At 37.7% G+C, this 19,978-nt stretch overlaps 1 protein-coding gene across 2 annotated transcripts in view; it reads left to right on the top strand.

The window, feature by feature from the left end:
• PSME4 (proteasome activator subunit 4) overlaps positions 1-19,978 on the top strand; it is a 109,602-nt gene that overhangs the window by 36,815 nt on the left and 52,809 nt on the right. For both annotated transcript variants that reach the window (XM_066267121.1, XM_066267120.1), the window contains exons 10-18: positions 404-669; positions 2,783-2,969; positions 3,984-4,073; positions 4,790-4,854; positions 5,138-5,288; positions 17,408-17,506; positions 17,720-17,789; positions 18,420-18,487; positions 19,271-19,486. In XM_066267121.1, coding sequence (XP_066123218.1) covers positions 404-669; positions 2,783-2,969; positions 3,984-4,073; positions 4,790-4,854; positions 5,138-5,288; positions 17,408-17,506; positions 17,720-17,789; positions 18,420-18,487; positions 19,271-19,486 — 1,212 coding nt within the window. The remainder of the gene's footprint in view (positions 1-403; positions 670-2,782; positions 2,970-3,983; positions 4,074-4,789; positions 4,855-5,137; positions 5,289-17,407; positions 17,507-17,719; positions 17,790-18,419; positions 18,488-19,270; positions 19,487-19,978) is intronic.

Here is a 19,978-nt window from a genome sequence, read left to right as displayed (position 1 = left end):
CTTTGGTCCCTTGAGTGTGGCTCTTCCACAAAATACCATGTGCAGACACTACCTCGATAAGGAATGTACCTACCTTTATTGTTAAAGTTTAAAAAATTTGGCTCTCAAAAGAAATTTCAATTGTACTGTTGATATTTGGCTCTGTTGACTAATGAGTTTGCCTACCACTGTGCTAGAATATAAAACTGGAATTTGAAATATATTCATATTGATTATGATCAATGGTTAATTGCTAAGAGTATTTTATTATGTCTAGATGAACTGTGCAGCTCTTTGTAATCTAATAAGATTATGAGACTTTTTTCTTTTTTTTTTAATGTTTACTTGGGAGGGTATAGAGGAACCATGAATGACTATCTAGGAGATAGAACCTACTTTAAACTTTTTGCTTCTGTGTCTCCAGAACAAGTTAATGAAACTACTTCAGCGGTTGCCAAACAGCGTTGTTCGAAGATTGCATCGTGAAAGATACAAGAAGCCTTCTTGGTTAACTCCTGTGCCTGATAGCCATAAGCTTACTGATCAAGATGTTACAGACTTTGTACAATGCATTATTCAACCTGTCCTCTTGGCTATGTTTAGCAAAACTGGTAGTTTAGAAGCAGCCCAGGCTCTGCAGAATCTTGCACTCATGAGACCTGAGTTAGTAATACCCCCGGTACTTGAAAGGTAAGTATAGCTTTAAGTGTTTGTTCTGGTTATCTCTTCCCTCTACTCTCCTGTTCTGCTCTATTTTCGTTTCTATTCTGTGGCTTCTGTATTGTCATCCTGATGCTTATACCAGTTCCTGGAAGTTTGAGGAGTTTTGCTGTTTGTTTATTTCCCCTTTGTTTTGCTGCATGTCCTTGTTCTCCAGCCAATGAATTATAAATAATGAGATACATGTTTAGATAGAACAGTTTTCTTTAGTTCTCAATTTTGGGACAGATTTAATATAAGCCTATTGAGTGATATATGATGATTAACCAAGGTAAATACTTAATTGACAATACAGTGACTTTTTTTGAGACTCAGTTGTAATTCTCTTCTGCCTAAAAGTGCCATGGCTACCTCCTTTGAAGTTTTTTCCTTTAAAAATGTAAAAATGTTCTGAAAGATAAAAATGTAAAAAATACTTTAGGCACTTAGTTTTGTTTGTTTTAATTTTAATTTATTATATTCACGTGTCCCACTCAGTATAATTCCCTCACCCCCACCCTCTTATTCCCTATTTTACCCCCTTACCCCCTCCCCCTAACTCCTTTTCCCCTTCCCTCTGGGATTTGCTGACCTGTTATCTGTATCTCTGTGTTATGTATATATAATTTCACTAATCCTTTTACCTTCTCTGATCCCATCCCCTCATCCCTGTTCCCTCTGACAGCTGTCCCTCTGCTCCCTGTGATAGGCACTTAGTTTTATATTTCCTAAAGACAGCCTTTGTTAAAGAGTTTGGTATGTTTTCTTCCTCTCTCTTTTTTTTTTTTTTTTTTTCTGAAGCTGGAAATAGGGAGAGACAGACAGACTCCCGCATGCACCCAACCGGGATCCACCCGGCACTCCCACCAGGGGGCGACGCTCTGCCCCTCTGGGGCGTCTCTCTGTTGCGACCAGAGCCACTCCAGCGCCTGGGGCAGAGGCCAAGGAGCCATCCCCAGCGCCCGGGGCCATCTTTGCTCCAATGGAGCCTCGGCTGCTGGAGGGGAAGAGAGAGACAGAGAGGAAGGAGAGGGGGAGGGGTGGAGAAGCAGATGGGCGCTTCTCCTGTGTGCCCTGGCCGGGAATCGAACCCGGGACTTCTGCACGCCAGGCCGACGCTCTACCACTGAGCCAACCGGCCAGGGCTGTTTTCTTCCTCTTAAAATAAGCATAGGTTTAGTTCATTTTTAATCCTAGTTATAAAGCCTCCTTTTTTTTTCCTACCTATGATGAAATTTCCCTTGTATCTGTTATTTATAAGAGGAATTTAAAATAACAGCATTTTAGATTTTTTTCTCTATAGAATAGATTATTAAAAGTTAAATCACTGAGTCAGAGAGTGACTTGAATGTTCTTGGCTCTTCTATACTTAGTGATCAGAGATTACATTTGTTTTATTTTTCTCAATTTATTCACTCTAGTGAATATTCACTCTAGTGTCAGGAATATTCTCATATATATATTAAATATTTTATTATTATTTATTTTAATTTTAGAGAGAGGGAGAAGAAGAGAGAGAAATATCAATTGTTGTTCCACTTAACCATGCATTCATTGGTTGATTCTTGAACTCACAACCTTGGCATACTGGACGATGCTCTAACCAACTGAGCTACTGGCCAGGTGCTCTTATATATTTCTGATAGGCTGATTTTTAGTTTTAAAACACCAGTCTTTTTAAACGTACAAAATAGAAATTTCACCACTTTAGCAAGATGGTTTACCTACAACAGGGAAGAAAGGAGTAGTTTGTAACCTGTTGTTCCTGAATTCTACTGATCATTGGCCATTAGACTAGATGTAATCATGTTGGAATGTGGAAGTAGCTCAGGATGGTTGAAATAATGCAGCATATACCAGTTTATGTTCTTTTTCACCATGGAATTTGCATGGAGAAAGGCGGTCAGATAATGGGCTTGCAGAAACATGTGCCCTTCCTTTATTTGTGTGATTCTGTTAACTTTGAGAGCAGATATTTATTCAGAATGTTCTGTTAGCTACAAACCTTTAAACCAAAAAGCATTTCATGAATTGAGTGTACTTAATGTATCATGTGTGGTTGTCTATGATGGAAATTTTTTCAAATTTTGTTTTCAAATTATAGAACGTATCCTGCATTAGAAACTTTAACAGAACCTCACCAGCTCACAGCTACTTTAAGTTGTGTAATTGGAGTAGCCCGCAGTTTAGTATCAGGGGGCAAATGGTTTCCTGAAGGTCCAACACATATGCTACCTCTGTTGATGAGAGCATTGCCTGGGGTGGATCCAAATGACTTTAGCAAATGCATGGTGAGCATATTTGTGATTCTGTTTTGTATCTAAGTTATAACTGTAGACGTGGACATTCTGTTAATTTTTTTCAAATACTCTTTAGAATATATTGAATAGTTTAATGTAGAATTTGTTAACAATAACAGTTGTAGCTATAGATGCCCATGTTTTGATCTGTAGACTGTTAGTTCATTTTTATAACATTTTCCTAGGTATGTAACTTGCCATAACCTGTATTCATTTAATGACCATTTGATGTTTTAAAGCTCATATATTTACTATTTTGCTCAGGCAGATACTTTAAAAATCCTAGCATGTGATCATTTGCACTTACCTTCATCTACACTGGTGACCAAGGGGGCACGATACAAGTTATTAGGTAGAATGCCAGATCCTTGTTGTACACACATCTCCTGACATCGCTTATTTTTCTTGGTCTCTTTCTGCATTAGTGTTTACTATTTACCCTTGTTTTATTTTTCTCAATTTATTCACTCTAGTGAATATTCACTCTAATGTCAGAAATATTCTCATATATATATTAAGTATTTTATTATTATTTATTTTAATTTTAGAGAGAGGGAGAGGAAGAGAGAGAAATATCAATTATTAAACCAAAAAGCATTTCATGAATTGAGTGTACTTAATGTATCATGTGTGGTTTCAAATTTTGTTTTCAAATTGTAGAACGTATCCTGCATTAGAGACTTTAACAGAACCCTTAGTTACAGTTACATTTTTAGGCAGGAGGCGCAGTGACTTCTCAGTGAAAAAAGGTTGGAGGATGTTGTGCTTAAACCTAATAAATAACTATGAAAATAGATAGAGTATAATTACATTGCTAACGTAACAGCTGTTTTGTTTTGAATAACGTTAAAATGTTCAATTCTAAGTAAAAATTTCCAGAAAGATTGTTGTGGGATTCCCTTAAGATAATTTATTTGGGTACTTTATTTGGGTAGATAATGGTATGCTTATATTTTTGAACTAGAATTATGCAATTAATGTTAAATTTGTCGGATCTTCCCACAGATTACATTCCAGTTTATAGCAACATTTTCCACTCTAGTGCCTTTAGTAGATTGTTCATCTGTACTACAAGAAAGAAATGACCTCACAGAAGTAAGGATACTTTCTGGTTGTAAAGGAGTTGATTAACTGAGTTCTAATTCTTACTGTATATACATAGCAGTATTTGCTAGTTTAAAAGCAACTTTGGATAGATGCTAACAAATTAAAGTTACTCTTTTGTGACTACAGTGATATAAATGGAGGGCCATATCATCATTGCAATTTTTGACATCCAGAGGTGTATTTCAATTTCTTTGTCACTTTTTAATGTTTTGTTAGGCAAAGGTAGTGGTGGGTTTTTTTTGTTTTTTGTTTTTTTTTCGCCATCCTCTTATGTTAGTGATAAATCTATTGAGGGGATTGTCCTCTAATGAAGAAAGATTTTATTACTCTCTGGTTCTTTCAGAACTGTTTTCTTTATAGCCTGCTTGACTTTTGTCATTTGGATGTTTTAAGTGGTGAGAGATGATCCCTTATACATACACCAGAAATTTGAAACAGTTTGAAAAATGTAACTGATAATAAAAATAGCTGCTTGACTTCTGATTTGGCCTTTATAAAGTTTATTAATTCTTATTTTGATTCCAGGAAAGTAGTTGATAGAGTTATTCTAAATTAAGATGTGATTATGGTGCCTTTTCTCAGAGTACACAATATAATTAATTTAGTGTTATATTTACTTTGTAGACCATATTTGAATATTGTTATAGTTCAGAGAAAAAAAGATCAAAATCTATTTTTAATTTTTCTCCACTTTAATGTTATAGGTGGAACGAGAGCTTTGTTCAGCCACAGCTGAATTTGAGGATTTTGTCTTACAGTTTATGGACAGGTGAGCACGTACCCAGACTAGCCCATTATCTGAACTCAAAACAATGACTATTCTGTCCCAGCAACTTTAGTCTTTCCCTGCATTACAGTCTCTATTTAATTACTACTCAAGGATAGTGCTTCTGAAGATATATAGATACAAGGACAGTTGATTTCTGAGCCATTAACAAATTAAGTAGATGTTACTTGAATAGTTAAAACAATTGAGGTTTATATCTAATCATCATCAAAAATGTTAAACTAATTTTTAGTTGTTAATATTATACTTTCTTTGCATTATTTAGATGCTTTGGACTTATAGAAAGCAGCACATTGGAGCAAACAAGAGAAGAGACAGAAACCGAGAAAATGACTCACTTGGAGAGTTTAGTTGAATTAGGTCTGTCTTCTACATTTAGTACAATCCTCACACAATGTTCCAAAGAAATATTTATGGTAAGAATGCATTGCTACAAAAATTAAATTCCAATCTTGTAATTTTATTTGATGTTTTAAAAATTGAAACTTAAGCTACTTTAAGTATATGTATCATTGCCAGTTTATCCTTTCTTTTCCTTGTTCTTGAAATTTGAACAAGATATACAGTTGGTGCTCATTATTTGCAAATTCCATATTTGCAAAGTTACCTACTGGTGAAAAATTTATTTGTAACCCCTTAATCACTTGCAGCACTTTTGTGCAGACCTGTAAAAGTGGCAAAAAATTGAGTTGAGTTGCAAATGTTTCCAGCTAAGATCATATAAGGGGGCACTCTGCATTTTTTTTTGTTTCAGCTCTCATATTATAAATCTGTTCTTTTTTTTTTTCCTTTAATATTTTGTTTTATTATTTTTATAAATAAATTTTTATTTTAATGGGGTGACATCAATAAATCAGGGTATATATATTCAAAGAAAACATGTCCAGGTTATCTTATCATTCAATTCTGTTGCATACCCATCACCCAAAGTCAGATTGTCCTCCGTCACCTTCTATCTAGTTTTCTTTGTGCCCCTCCCCCACCCCCTCCCTCTCTCCCTCCTTCCCTCCCCCCACCCCCCATAACCACCACACTCTTGTCCATGTCTTTTAGTTCGTTTTTTATGTCCCACCAATGTATGGAATCCTGCAGTTCTTGTTTTTTTCTGATTTACTTATTTCACTCCATAAAATGTTATCAAGATCCCACCATTTTGTTGTAAGTGATCCGATGTCATCATTTCTTATGGCTGAATAGTATACCATGATGTATATGTGCCACATCTTCTTTATCTAGTCTTCTATTTTTATTTTTTTTTACACTGATTAAAGCCTTTAAGCAAACTCTTGGCCAATACAGCAAGAATCCATAAAAGAGTAGTGTCCTTAACATGTTCACCAAGTCCAAGTTGGCCCCAACACCATGCCAAATCCCTGAAAAATGCAACCCAACCCCAGTTCAGTCTGTTAGGAGCTGTCACAAGGAGCAGGGGTCCAGGAAAAGTCCACATCCAGAAAAAGTTCGCATGGCACTGGAATTGTGACAATTCTATACTTTGCAGCTCATGTCTGAGTCCCAATGACCGCTGCTTCTAGCTGGTAATGATTCAGGTAGACTGGAAAAGCCATCTGCAGCATGCGTGGATATGGAGCTTCTTTTCTCCTTTGCCTGGAGAGATGAGACCAGGTTGCTTTTCCCTGGAGCTCTGCTGCTGTGGCTTGGTAAAGAGAACCTTGGGATACACTAAGCTGGGTGGCAAAGGTAGATTCATAATAGAAGTTGGCAAAAGGGGGAAAGAGAGCTCTAAATTAGGAGTAGGTCCCAGCCTGAAATACGAGTGGGGCATTGAGGTAGGAGGAATAAAGGAAACACTATATATTAAACAAAGCAGCAGAAAATAGGACTATCAACACCCACAACAGAGATCTTCAAGGGAAGAATAAATTTACCTGCTTCTTGAAAGAAGTACCCTAAGCTCGTCCACAGTGTTGTAGATGGGGCCGACGGCCCTGGGCACCTTCAGCCTTCAGTGGCAAACCCCAGCATTCTGGGCAAGGTTAGGTCATAGGTGGCTGGAACAGGGCTGGAAGAGACTGAACGCTCCCTTAGAGGAGTGAGGCAGAAGCCTACCTTCCAGTGTCCCTGTTTCCTCACAGCAGAGGCATGTAAGTCTGGCAGGCTTTAGCTCAATGACCTTCCTTTCCACTATTGAAACAGGACCCAGATGGCATCCTATGAGACCCCTTTGGGGCGTTGGAGCCTTTAAGGGTGTATCCTAAAAGCTGGTAGTTCCTTTGATCTCTATTGGGCTTTTTCTGCCTCTTGGTATCTTAAAGGCCATGCTCAGAAGATCTCGCTGAGGGGTTTGAGGATCCCCATTCGCCTATATAAATCTTTTCCATATATCTGGAGCTATTTGGAAAAAGAAAAAACAGTGTTGTTAGCTGGATCAAATAAAGAAGGTAGTAGTTTGCAGGAGAAAAAGATTTGACATCTCCTGTTCATCAGCATTCAAAAGATATTTAAATTTTTTTAAAGTAAAAAGCATGATATGGTAGACCTGTAGGAGTTCCAGGATATGACTCCCCCCTTTTAAATTTTTTTAAATTGACCTTAAAATATTTGCTGGGTACACTTTAATAATACCTTGACTTTAAAGATTGTAAGAATGACAAAATACAGTAAATGCTTTTGCTCCATATGCAGGAGCACTGTCAGTTTAACCAGTTTAGGAAATCCAATAATAGAATAATTCATACAGACAATGAGCTATAACATGCTTAGCAGCCTCTCCTGTTCTGACAGAATTTACTACAGATCCAGAATATGTATCCACTGTAATGTGGACATAGGGCTGTTTGCCAAATGAAGGTGTGAGGTGGTATCTCACTGCAGTTTTGATTTGCATTTCTCTAATAACTAAAGAAGATGAGCGTCTTTTCATATATCTGTTGGCCATTTGTATTTCTTCCTGGGAGAAGTGTCTGTTCATGTCCTCTTCCCATTTTTTTATTGGATTGTTTGTTTGTTGTTGAGTTTTATGACTTTGTATATTTTGGATATTAGGCCTTTATCTGAGCTGTTGTTCGAAAATATCATTTCCCATTTAGTTGGCTGTCTGTTTATTTTGTTATCAGTTTCTCTTACTGAGCAAAAACTTCTTAGTCTGATGTAGTCCCATTCATTAATTTTTGCCTTCACTTCTCTTGCCTTTGGAGTCAAATTCATAAAATGCTCTTTAAAACCCAGGTCCATGAGTTTAGTATCTATATCTTCTTCTATGTACTTAATTGTTTCAGGTCTTATGTTTAAATCTTTGATCCATTTTGAGTTATTTTAGTACAGGGGGACAGACTGTAGTCCAGTTTCATTCTTTTGCATGTGGCTTTCCAGTTTTCCCAGCACCATTTAATGAAGAGCCTTTCTTTTCTCAATTGTGTATTGTTGGCCCCTTTATCAAAAATTATTTGACTATATATATGTGGTTTTATTTCTGGGTTTTCTATTCTGTTCCATTGGTCTGAGTGTCTATTTTTCTGCCAATACCATGCTGTTTTGATTGTCGTGGGCCTATAATATAGTTTGAAGCCAGGTATTGTAATGCCCCCAGCTTCATTCTTTTTCTTTAGGATTGCTTTGGCTATTCGGGGTTTTTTATAGTTCCATATAAATCTGATGATTTTTTGCTCCATTTCTTTAAAAAATGTCATTGGAATTTTGATGGGAATTGCATTAAATTTGTATATTGCTTTGGGTAATATGGCCACCTTGATTATATTTATTCTTCCTAACCAAGAACAAGGAATATTCTTCCATCTCATTATATCTTTTTCGATTTCCCTTAACAATGGTTTATAGTTTTCATTATATAAGTCCTTTACATTCTTTGTTATGTTTATTCCTAGGTATTTTATTTTTTTTGTTGCAATCGTGAAGGGGATTACTCTTTTGAGTTCGTTCTCAAATGTTTCATTGTTGGCATATAGAAAGGCTGTATTGACTTATGTATGTTAATTTTGTATCCTGCGACCTTACTGTATTGGCTTATTATTTCTAGTAGTCTTTTTGTGGATTCTTTGGGGTTTTCGATGTATAGGATCATATAATCTGCAAAAAGTGATATCTTTACTTCTTTTCCGATATGGATGCCTTTTATTTCTTTGTCTTGTCTGATTGCTCTGGCTAGAACCTCTAGTACCACATTAAATAAGAGTGGAGAGAGTGGACAACCCTGTCTTGTTCCTGATTTAAGGGGGAAAGCCTTCAGTTTAGTGCCATTTAATATGATGTTAGCTGATGGTTTATCATATATGGCCTTTATCATGTTGAGATATTTTCCTTCTATACCCATTTTGTTGAGAGTCTTAAACATAAAATTGTGTTATATTTTATCGAAAGCCTTTTCTGCGTCTATTGATAAGATCATGTGGTTTTTGTTCTTTGTTTTGTTGATATGGTGTATTACGTTAACAGTTTTATGTATGTTGAACCATCCTTGAGATTCTGGGATGAATCCCACTTGATCGTGATGTATTATTTTCTTAATATGTTGTTGTATTCGATTTGCTAGTATTTTGTTTAGTATTTTAGCATCTGTATTCATTAGAGATATTGGTCTGTAGTTTTCTTTTTTTGTGCCGTCCTTGCCTGGTTTTGGTATGAGGGTTATGTTGGCTTCATAAAATGTGTTTGGAAGTATTGCTTCTTCTTCAATTTTTTGGAAGACTTTGAGTAGAATAGGAACCAAGTCTTCTTTGAATGTTTGATAAAATTCGCTGGTATAGCCGTCTGGGCCTGGACTTTTATTTTTGGGGAAGTTTTTAATGGTTTTTTCTATTTCTTCTCGACTAATAGGTCTGTTTAGGCTTTCTGCTTCTTCTTGACTCAGTCTAGGAAGGTTGTATTGCTCTAGGAATTTATCCATTTTTTCTAGATTGTTGAATTTAGTGGCATAAATGTTTTCATAGTATTCTACAATAATTCTTTGTATATCTACGATGTCCGTGGTGATTTCGCCTCTTTCATTTTGGATTTTGTTTATATGAATTCTTTCTCTTTTTTCCTTGTTAAGTCTTGCCACGGGTTTGTCAATTTTGTTGATCTTTTCAAAGATCCAGCTCCTTGTTCTATTAATTTTTTCTATAGTTTTTTCTGTTCTCTATTTCATTTATTTCTGCTCTGATTTTTATTATCTCCTTTCTTCGGCTGGTTTTGGGTTGTCTTTGTTCTTCTTTTTCTAGTTCCTTAAGGTGTGAAGTTAAGTGGTTTACTTCGGCTCTCTTTTGTTTGTTCTTATAGGCCTGAAGTGATATGAACTTCCCTCTTATCACTGCTTTTGCTGCATCCCATAGATTCTGATATGTCGTATTGTCATTTTCATTTGTCTGTATATATCTTTTGATCTCTGCACTTATTTCTTCTTTGACCCATTCATTTTTTAAAAGTATGTTGTTTAGTTTCCACATTTTTGTGGGATTTTTTTCCTCTTTTTTGCAGTTGAATTCTAGTTTCAAGGCTTTATGATCAGAAAATATGCTTGGTACAACTTCGATTTTTCTGAATTTGCTGATGTTGTTTTTGTGGCCCAACATATGATCAATTCTTGAGAATGATCCATGTACACTGGAGAAAAATGTATACTCAGTCACTTTTGGATGAAATGTCCTGTAGATGTCTATCATATCCAGATGCCCTAGTGTTTTGTTTAAGGCCACTATATCTTTGTTGATTCTCTGTTTGGATGACCGATCTAGAGCCGTCAGCGGTGTATTGAGGTCTCCAAGTATGATTGTATTTTTGTCAGTGTTTGTTTTAAGGTCAATAAGTAGCTGTCTTATATGTTTTGGTGCTCCTTGGTTTGGTGCACATATATTAAGAATTGTTATGTCTTCTTGATTCAGTGTCCCCTTAGCCATTATGAAATGGCCATTTTTGTCTCTGAGTACTTTTCCTGTCTTGTAGTCAGCATTATCCGATATGAGTATTGCTACACCTGCTTTTTTTTGGATGTTATTTGCTTGGAGTATTGTTTTTCAGCCTTTCACTTTGAGTTTGTTTTTATCCGTTATTAGATGAGTTTCTTGTAGGCAGCATACAGTTGGATTTTCTTTTTTAATCCATTCTGCTACTCTGTGCCTTTTTATTGGTGAGTTTAATCCGTTTACATTTAGTGTAATTATTGACACTTGTGAGTTCCCTATTGCCATTTCATAGATTGCTTTCTGTTAGTTTTGTGTCTTGTTTGATCCTTCTCTTTCGTTTTTCTATCTTTTGTTTTTATTTTATTGTATTCCATACATCTTTCCTCTGTTGCTATCTTTTTTAAATCATGTGCTTCTGTGGTGGTTTTTTCAATGGTGGTTACCTTTAAGTAATGAAAAGGGTTCCTACCCTGTTCATTGTAGTGCACTATTTTGTGAGTACTTTTGTACTCCATCGTCCTTTGCTACTGTTAATCTCCATCCTCTCCCCCCTTTCTTTTTGTTGTCACAGTTTAAATTTGGTTTTATTGTGTTCTTGGAGCTTTTACTTGTGGCTTTGTTTTTTTTGTTGTTGTTGTTCTTTGTATCTGATTGGAGAACCCCCTTTAGTAATTCCTGGAGTGGGGGTTTTCTGATGATAAATTCCCTCATCTTTTCTGTATCTGTGAATGTTTTTATTTCTCCTTCATATTTGAAGGATAGCTTTGATGGGTATAGTATTCGTGGCTGAAAGTTCCTCTCTTTCAGGACTTTAAATATTGGGGTCCACTGTCTTCTAGCTTGTAGAGTTTCTGTTGAGAAATCGGATGATAATCTAATGGGCCTTCCTTTATATGTTGTATTCTTCTTTTCCCTGGCTGCCTTGAGAAGTTTTTCTTTGCCGTTGGTTTGTGCCAATTTCATTATGATGTACCTTGGAGTAGGTTTGTTGGGGTTAAGAAAACTCGGAGTTCTGTTTGCTTCTTGAATTTGAGGCTTTAGTTCTTTCCGCAGGCTTGGGAAGTTCTCATCTATTATTTGTTTGAGTATGTTCTCCATTCCATTTTCTTTCTTTCTCTTCTCCCTCTATTATCCCTATTATTCTTATGTTATTCTTTTTGATGGAGTCAGATAATTCCTGTAGGGCTCTCTCATTTTTTTTTAATTTTTGAGTCTCTTTCTTCTTCTCTCTGTTGTGCCTCAAGTTGCTTGTCTTCTATTTCACTAATCCTACCTTCTATCTGGCCTGTTCTATTAGCTAAGCTTGTTACCTCGTTTTTCAGCTCGTGAATTGAGTTTTTCATCTGTTTGATTTGTTTTTATAGTTTCAATTTCCTTGGAAATATAATCTTTGTGTTCATTGAGTTGTTTTCTGAGCTCCCTAAATTGCCTTTCTGTGTTTTCTTGTATATCTCTGAGTATTTTTAGGATTTTTATTTTAAATTCTGTGTCGTTTAACTCCAAGGTTTCCAGTATATTAAATTTTTTCTCCATATATTTTTCCTCATCTATCTGTGTTATCTCTCTTTCTTTTGTATCCATGATATTCGATTTTCTCTTCCTTAATGGCATCTGAGAGTGGTTTTGTTGATAGTATTAAAGAAATTTAATAAAGAATAAAAAGTTAAAAAAAATAAAATAAAAAATCAAAGAGTTGTTTTTTTTAATTAATAATTAAATAAAGAAAAATAAAATAAAAATTAAAAAAAAAGAAAATTATTCCCTCCCTCCTTTTTTTCCTCTCCTCTCCCCTCTTTCTTGAGAAAATCTTGTGGTGAACTGTGAATTATATTGTACTAAATAGAACAAACAATGCCTGTAATGAGGGCCTGAATTGGGGAGAAGTAATAAAGAGGGGGAAAAAAAGAAAAAGTAAAAAAAGGGGGTATGGACCCACAAAAAGCAAATAAGGAAAAAATTTGGGTCAAGAATAAAATGAGTTGCTTTTAAGTGTTGGTTGACTAAGAGTTATGATGAGAGGAATAAGAGGGAAACAGGAAAATGGGGGGACAAATTAAAAAATTACTATTGTATTTAGTGCAACAAGAACTAGATAAAATGAAGAGCCAGGGTTGGGAGCACTGCTAGTGAGTTAAAAAGGTGAAGTTAAAAAACCCCAAAATGGCCTGACCTGTGGTGGCGCAGTGGATAAAGCGTCGACCTGGAAATGCTGAGGTCGCCGGTTCGAAACCCTGGGCTTGCCTCGTCAGGGCACCTATGGGAATTGATGCTTCCAGCTCCTCCCCCCTCCCCTTCTCTCTCTCTGTCTCTCCCTCTCCTCTCTAAAATGAATAAATAAAAATTAAAAAAAAAAAAAAAAACCAAAATGCCGCAAACATAAATTTGAGTCCCAGATAAGGTAATTTGTTCATTATTGAGGTTTGAATGAGAGGAGACGTAAAGGAGAAGGAAGAAGCTAATATAGAGAGAGAAAAGAAAGAGAAAGAGAGAGAAAAAAAAGAGGGAACCACTAAAAGAAGAAAAAAGAAAAAGGAGAGAGAGAGAGAGAGAGAGTTAAGGGTTTTGGAGTGCAACCCTCATAGAGAGAAAGGAAGAGGAAAGAAAAGATAATGGGAGATGTAACACTTATGGGTAGTGTAGTTCAAGGAGAGGAGAGAGTAAGACCAGCAGAGAGTTAAATGACCAAATTGGATGATGAAAAAAGAAAAATCAAGAATGAAGATAAGAGAAACAAACGAACAAATATAATAAAATGGGATAGGTTATAAAGTCTGGATTATTCTTGATTTTGAGAGGTTATCTTCTTGCTTTTTCTTTTCTCTCCCTCTTCCTGGTTGGTGACTCTGTACCCCGGGTTCTGCCCCTTTGGCACGCTCAGGTGGAGGTTTACAGTTGATAAGTCTCTATGGCAATGTCATGTATTGTGCTTCAGTCTCGTTGGCAGTCAAGGCTCATTAGCATTTATAGGCTCTGACAGTGAGAGAGTCCATGTTCCTGGAGCCTCTCTCCTAGTCTTTCCTTCCTCAATTAGTAGCCTGATAATCCAGCTATGGGGTTGCTGCTGCCTTTGCCTGGATAGTAAGAGGCTCAAAGAGCCCAACACCCCACTCTATTCCCACTCAGCACAGGGCTCTGGGTAAGGCTCAGTCGGTCAGAGCTGCTAGCATATTCAGGTGGGGCTTCTGCCCACTCAAAAACCTCTGGCTCTGCCACTCTGTCCGGTAACACGGGCAGGCACCCACTCCTGGGGCGCTTGGAGGAAACTCTCGCTCACTATCTGTGTGCGTAGACCAGGATATCAGGCCGGAAGTCTCACACTCTGAGTGAAATCCCCGCCCACACGAAAAGTTCCAGCTTTGGAATTGGCTCTCGCTCCCTCCCTGTGTGCGGCTTTTTTAGGGCGCTGGGGCTGCCTGGAGATTCCACTTTTGGCCCTCACAAAGGCCCCTGACTCTGCCCCTCTGTGGGATAACACGGGCGCCCACTGCCGAGGCACTCGGAGAAATCTCTCGCCCACTATCTGCGCGCGCAGACCAGGATATCAGGCCAGCAGTGTCACCCTCCTGAGTTAAACCCCCGCCCTCACTGAAAAGTTCCAGCGTTGGAATTGGCTCTCGCTACCTTCCTGTGCGCGGCTCTCTCAGGGTGCTGGGGCGGCCCGAGATTCCGCCTTTGGCCCACACAAAGGCCTCTGACTCTGCCCCTCTGTGGTATGACACAGGCGCTCACTCCTGAGGTGCTCTGAGGAATCTCTTGTGCACTCTTCGTGCGCGCAGACCAGGATATCAGGCTGGCCGCCTCACCCTCTGAGTGAAACTCCCGCCTGCACGGAAAAGTTCCAGCGTTGGACTTGGCTCTCGCTCCCTCCCCGTGCGCGGCTTTTTTAGGGCACTGGGGCAGCCCGGAGATTCCTCTTTTGGCCCACACAAAGGCCCCTGACTCTGCCTCTCTGTGGGATAACACAGGCGCCCACTCTCGGGGCTTTGGAAGGAATCTCTCGCCCAATATCTGCGTGCGCCGACCAGGAGATCGGGGGAAATGGCTCCCCCACTTGTCTTTCTTTGTCTGGGTTTGGCGCGAGTGTTAGCTTGTATTACCTGGGTTGCCACAGGCACAGTTTTTCCTCGGCTTGGATCTCCGTGCCACAGCCTGGTTCGGCCGTTTGTGCCGTGACCTGGATCTATTTACCCCCTTTGCCCGCCTTAGTTTCTATATTCTCAGTTCCCAGTGAAAGCAGCACTGTTTAGGTTAGTGAGGAAGGCGGAGCATTTCTTACTCCCTGTTTCCTTCGGGGTTTGATTATATATTTAGCCAATTTTTTGCCCGACCATACCTTCGGGTGTATTGTGAAACATCTGGAGGCTCCAAGGATAGGTTTTTCTGTTTCTGGTTGAAGATCTTGTTGAGTTTTGGGGGAGATTTATCGGTATCACTTCCTACCGCGCCATTACTCTGACGTCATCTCTTGGTTTTCATATTTTTGTGCTATTTGTTGATAATTTTGCTCCTTAAAATGGCCCCCAAGAATGGTGCTGAAGCACTGCCTAGCCTTCTAAGTATAAAAGAGTTTTGATGTGTGTAACAGAGAAAATAACATGTTTTAGATGAGCTTTTTCAGGCATGAATTATAGCATTGTTGACTTTTAAAATTTGTGTTAATGGATCCTGGCCGGTTGGCTCAGCGGTAGAGCATTGGCCTGGCGTGCGGGGGACCCGGGTTCGATTCCCGGCCAGGGCACACAGGAGAAGCGCCCATCTGCTTCTCCACCCCTCCCCCTCTCCTTCCTCTCTGTCTCTCTCTTCCCCTCCCGCAGCGAGGCTCCATTGGAGCAAAGATGGCCTGGGCACTGGGGATGGCTCCTTGGCCTCTGCCCCAGGCGCTAGAGTGGCTCTGGTCGCAACAGAGCGATGCCCCGGAGGGTCAGAGCGTGGCCCCTGGTGGGCGTGCCAGGTGGATCCCGGTCGGGCGCATGCGGGAGTCTGTCTGACTGTCTCTCCCCGTTTCCAGCTTCAGAAAAAAATGCAAAAAAAAAAAAGGAGATATATATATATATATCTCCTTAAAGAAAAAAAAAGAAAATTTGTGTTAATGAATCAAGAATTGTATTAAATAAGGGTCTTTAAACAGAAACACTTAAAAAATTCACCTAGAGCCTTGTAGTAACTTAATTCTGTATTTTCCCTAGGAACAGTGATTTTACCAGCTAGCAAATTAGCATTTGATAATTAGTGCTCACAGCACTATATAGAACATAGCTACTAAAAATAACAAGAATCAACTGTAGTTAAAGTTGACAATTAAATACTATTTGGGAGAATAATTTTGGAAATCATTTATGCCATAACATGACCAAAATTAAGCCCTAAATATAAAAATATGGCAAACTGATGACTGAGAAATAGTTTGTTCTTATATGATGGTCTGTCAACACTCATTTGATATAACAATCTCTTATTTAATCGATATTTGGGGGGAGGGCAGAGACAGAAAAAGGGTGGATAGGGACAGACAGGAAGGGAGAGAGATGAAAAGCATCAATTCTTCATTGCGGCACCATAGTAGTTGTTCATTGATTGCTTTCTCATTATGTGCCTTCCCCGGGGGGCTACAGCAGAGTGAGTAAACCTTTGCTCAAGCCAGCAACCTTGGGCTCAAGCTGGTGATCCCGTGCTCAAGCCAGATGAGCCCATGCTCAAGCTGGCAACCTCGGGGTTTTAAACCTGGGTCCTCTGCATCTCAGTGTAACACGCTATACACTGCACCACTGCCTGATCAGGCTCAAAATCTTTCGAAAGGAGTTGTTTATAGTAATTTTAAACATTGTTAATCCACATATAGAGCTCATTCTTTTTTATTTTATTAAGTGAGAGGCAGGTGGGCAGAGAGACAGACTCCTGCATGGGTCCTGACCAGGATCTACCTGGCAAGCCCCATCTGGGGCTGATGCCCTGCCCATTTGGGCGCTGCTCTGTTGCTTAGCAACCAAGCTATTTTTATCAGCTGAGTGTAGGCCATGGAGCCATCTTCAATGTCCAGGGCCAACTTGCTCAAACCATTCAAGCCATGGCTGTGTGAGGGGAAAAGAAAGAGAGAGAGAGAGAGAAGGGGTAGAGAAGCAGATGGTAGCTTTTCCTGTGTGCCCTGACTGGTAATCAAACCCAGGACTTCTGCAAGCGGGTCCCACGCTCTATCTCTAAGCCAGCCAGCCAGGGCCTAGAGCTCATTCTTTCATTCAGCACTTGAAATTCTGTGACTTGACTATAAAATTAAATAGACTGCTTCAAGTCTTTTGGATTAGAATGAAATGTTTGTAGGTTGTAGTTGTCAGAATGAGAAAATGTAAATATTAGATATTCTAAAAAAATTTTTTTTATTGTATTGGTTTAGCCAACAAGATACTTATATTTGTTTCCAGGAGTTGTAATTTTGTGTTTAGTGTTTCTGTAGCAAGTAAAGTCTTGTGCCTCAAATGGTTTAATCACATTAGGGTCTTGTAGATAAACTGTTCATAGACACGAATGTAGCATTATTAAGCAAATCCTTAAAAACACTGATAGCTAAAAATTTCTTTACTTGGTTACTTTTATATAGGCTGAGCATCATTTTTTAAATGTTTTGTGTTTAGTTTTTTTAAAAACGATTAGACATTTTTATTTTTTCTGTATCTTTACAGGTAGCCCTTCAGAAGGTTTTTAATTTTTCTACTTCACATATATTTGAAACAAGAGTAGCAGGCCGTATGGTGGCAGACATGTGCCGTGCTGCTGTAAAGGTGAGTTTGGTTTTATTGAACTGATGAACTAATCAGGAACCTGCAGGTTTATGTGGTTAATTATTTTAGACATGTTTGTTATACTTAAAATACATAGCTCTTTCAGTAGCTGCATACAGTGTTATTTACTACTGAAACTAGTGCTATTGTATGCTTTGTGACTTAAATATTTGTAACTTTCAAAAAAGCTTATTTATATAAATATATTTTCAGTGCTGCCCAGAGGAGTCTTTGAAGCTATTTGTTCCCCACTGCTGCAGTGTTATAACTCAGCTCACAATGAGTAAGTCAAGAGGTTATCATACTGTATTTATAATTTTATTTATTTTTAAAAATAAAAGAATTATTGGTTTTTAGAGAGAGAGAAAGAGAGACCCAGGAACATTTATCTGGTCCTGTATGTGCCCTGACTGGGATCTAAATGGCAACCTCTACACTTAAGGACAGTGCTCTAAGCAACTGAGCTATCTGCCAGGGCTGTATTTATAATTTTAGATACAATTTTTTTTTTATTTCTAGAATTTTATTAATGAAAACAGGTTCTTGAAGCTATGTAGTATTTTAATTTTGCAGTTTTGAGGGAAATTGCTCAAGATAAAGTATCACATTGACAGGCAACTTAAAAATTTTACTTTATTAAATTAATATTTTCATACATACACGAACCATTCAGAGGTTGCCATAAAAAATACCAATTATTTTGTAATATGTTCAGGGTCAGACATTTTGGTTGGTGTGTTTATTTTTTTGAAAAGTGAGTTTACATCTTTTGGGGAACAAGTTTAGCTTAATGAAGAAGGAATTGAAAAGTCTCTCTAAACGAGACTTTTTTTAGCTATTAAAAATATTAAATGTTTTATGTATTTGGATATATAGATTTTCCACCCCTCTCGTACTGTTTTGTCTTTTTAAGATGATGACGTATTAAATGAAGAAGAGCTAGACAAGGAGTTACTATGGAATCTTCAACTTTTGTCTGAGGTATTATACATCTTTGTAATATGAAAATGTTGACTAGCTCTTAGGATTTATTCTTTTTGAAAATTTGACATTAAGACCTCAAAAGTCACAAATTTTAGATATTTCTTGATATGGCTGCAAAAAGTCAGAAAATGTCATTTTCTTGTTATCAGAAGAGAGTAATTGTTGATATGTTCTGTATTTGACTTTTTATTTATTCTAGTATGGATAACTCAATTGAAAAGTTCATTGGATTTGGGAATTTTTTTCCCCTCTATGTTCTAAATTTTTAGATCATTAATCAAATGTTAGGGTTTTTTAATATGTAATTCAGGAACCAAAGAACAGAGAAATTCAAGTTAATTTTTTCTCTTGAAGGAGTTAGCATTTTATTTATATATTTTGATTTTAGAAAAAGAGGAAGGGAGACAGACAGACAGAAACATTGATCTGTTTCTGTATGTGCCCTGACTGGGGATCAGTCCTGCAAACTTGGCCTATTAGGACGAAGCTCCAACCAGCTGAGCTATTCGGCCAGGGTGGAGACAGCATTTTTGGAAAAAGATGTTACTGTGCCGTGGCACATGAGAGCCCAGACTCAGAAAATGTGTTTTGATCTTAAAAAAGAATAAGATGTTAGAGTATAGTTAAAATAAAAGTTTTAAAGTGAATTAAATTATTTTAAGAAAATCACTTATTATGCTTATTATTTTAGGCTATTTAGTGGCCAAACATTGACCTTTGCATTAATTATTGATTCTTGACCTTTAACCCAAATATCTTCAACTGTTTTTCTCTTTTTAGATTACTCGAGTGGATGGAAAGAAGTTGCTTCTTTATAGGAAGCAACTTGTCAAGATTCTCCAAAGAACCCTCCATTTAACCTGTAAGCAGGGTTACACTCTGTCCTGTAACCTTTTGCATCACCTTCTTCGTTCTACTACACTTATCTACCCTACAGAGTACTGCAGTGTGCCAGGTGGCTTTGACAAGCATCCTTCTGAATACTTTCCTATTAAGGCAAGCATTTTCAATAATTTAGGCTTCAAGGGTATATTTGGGTATTTTCCCAAGGGATTCAAAGTGTGGGGTTTTTTTCTTTGTTGTGTATGAAGATGTCACTTCTTTATTTTTGAAGTAGGCTATTAAAATTTACTGGATTGTTTTGAAGCTCTAATTGGCTTTATTAAGTGATTCCTGAGTTGGGGTAGCATCCCATCTAGCAACTAGAGGGGTATACTCTGAGATGTTTTAAACTTGTGCAGCATGGTGCTAGAGCTCACTCTAATGTTTTCTTTTCTGTTTCTGTGTGAGATGACTTGTTATGCCATATCTAACCTCTATGATTCATGTAATTTTATTGAACTCAGTAGACTCACATAAACTTACTTCTATGTTTATAAGTGAACTAATATTTGAGGGGCTCTTCAGGGAGACCTTTTTCAGGAGTTAAAATGAAGGGGTAATATGTTTTCCTGCCATTTTTTTGTGTGTGTTATTTGCTACTTTAGG

The sequence above is a fragment of the Saccopteryx bilineata genome, chromosome 3, assembly GCF_036850765.1.
Source record: "Saccopteryx bilineata isolate mSacBil1 chromosome 3, mSacBil1_pri_phased_curated, whole genome shotgun sequence".
NCBI classification, from domain to species: Eukaryota; Metazoa; Chordata; class Mammalia; order Chiroptera; family Emballonuridae; genus Saccopteryx; species Saccopteryx bilineata.
Note: the sequence above shows the minus strand (reverse complement) of the source record. Positions and strands in the feature narration are given on the sequence as shown.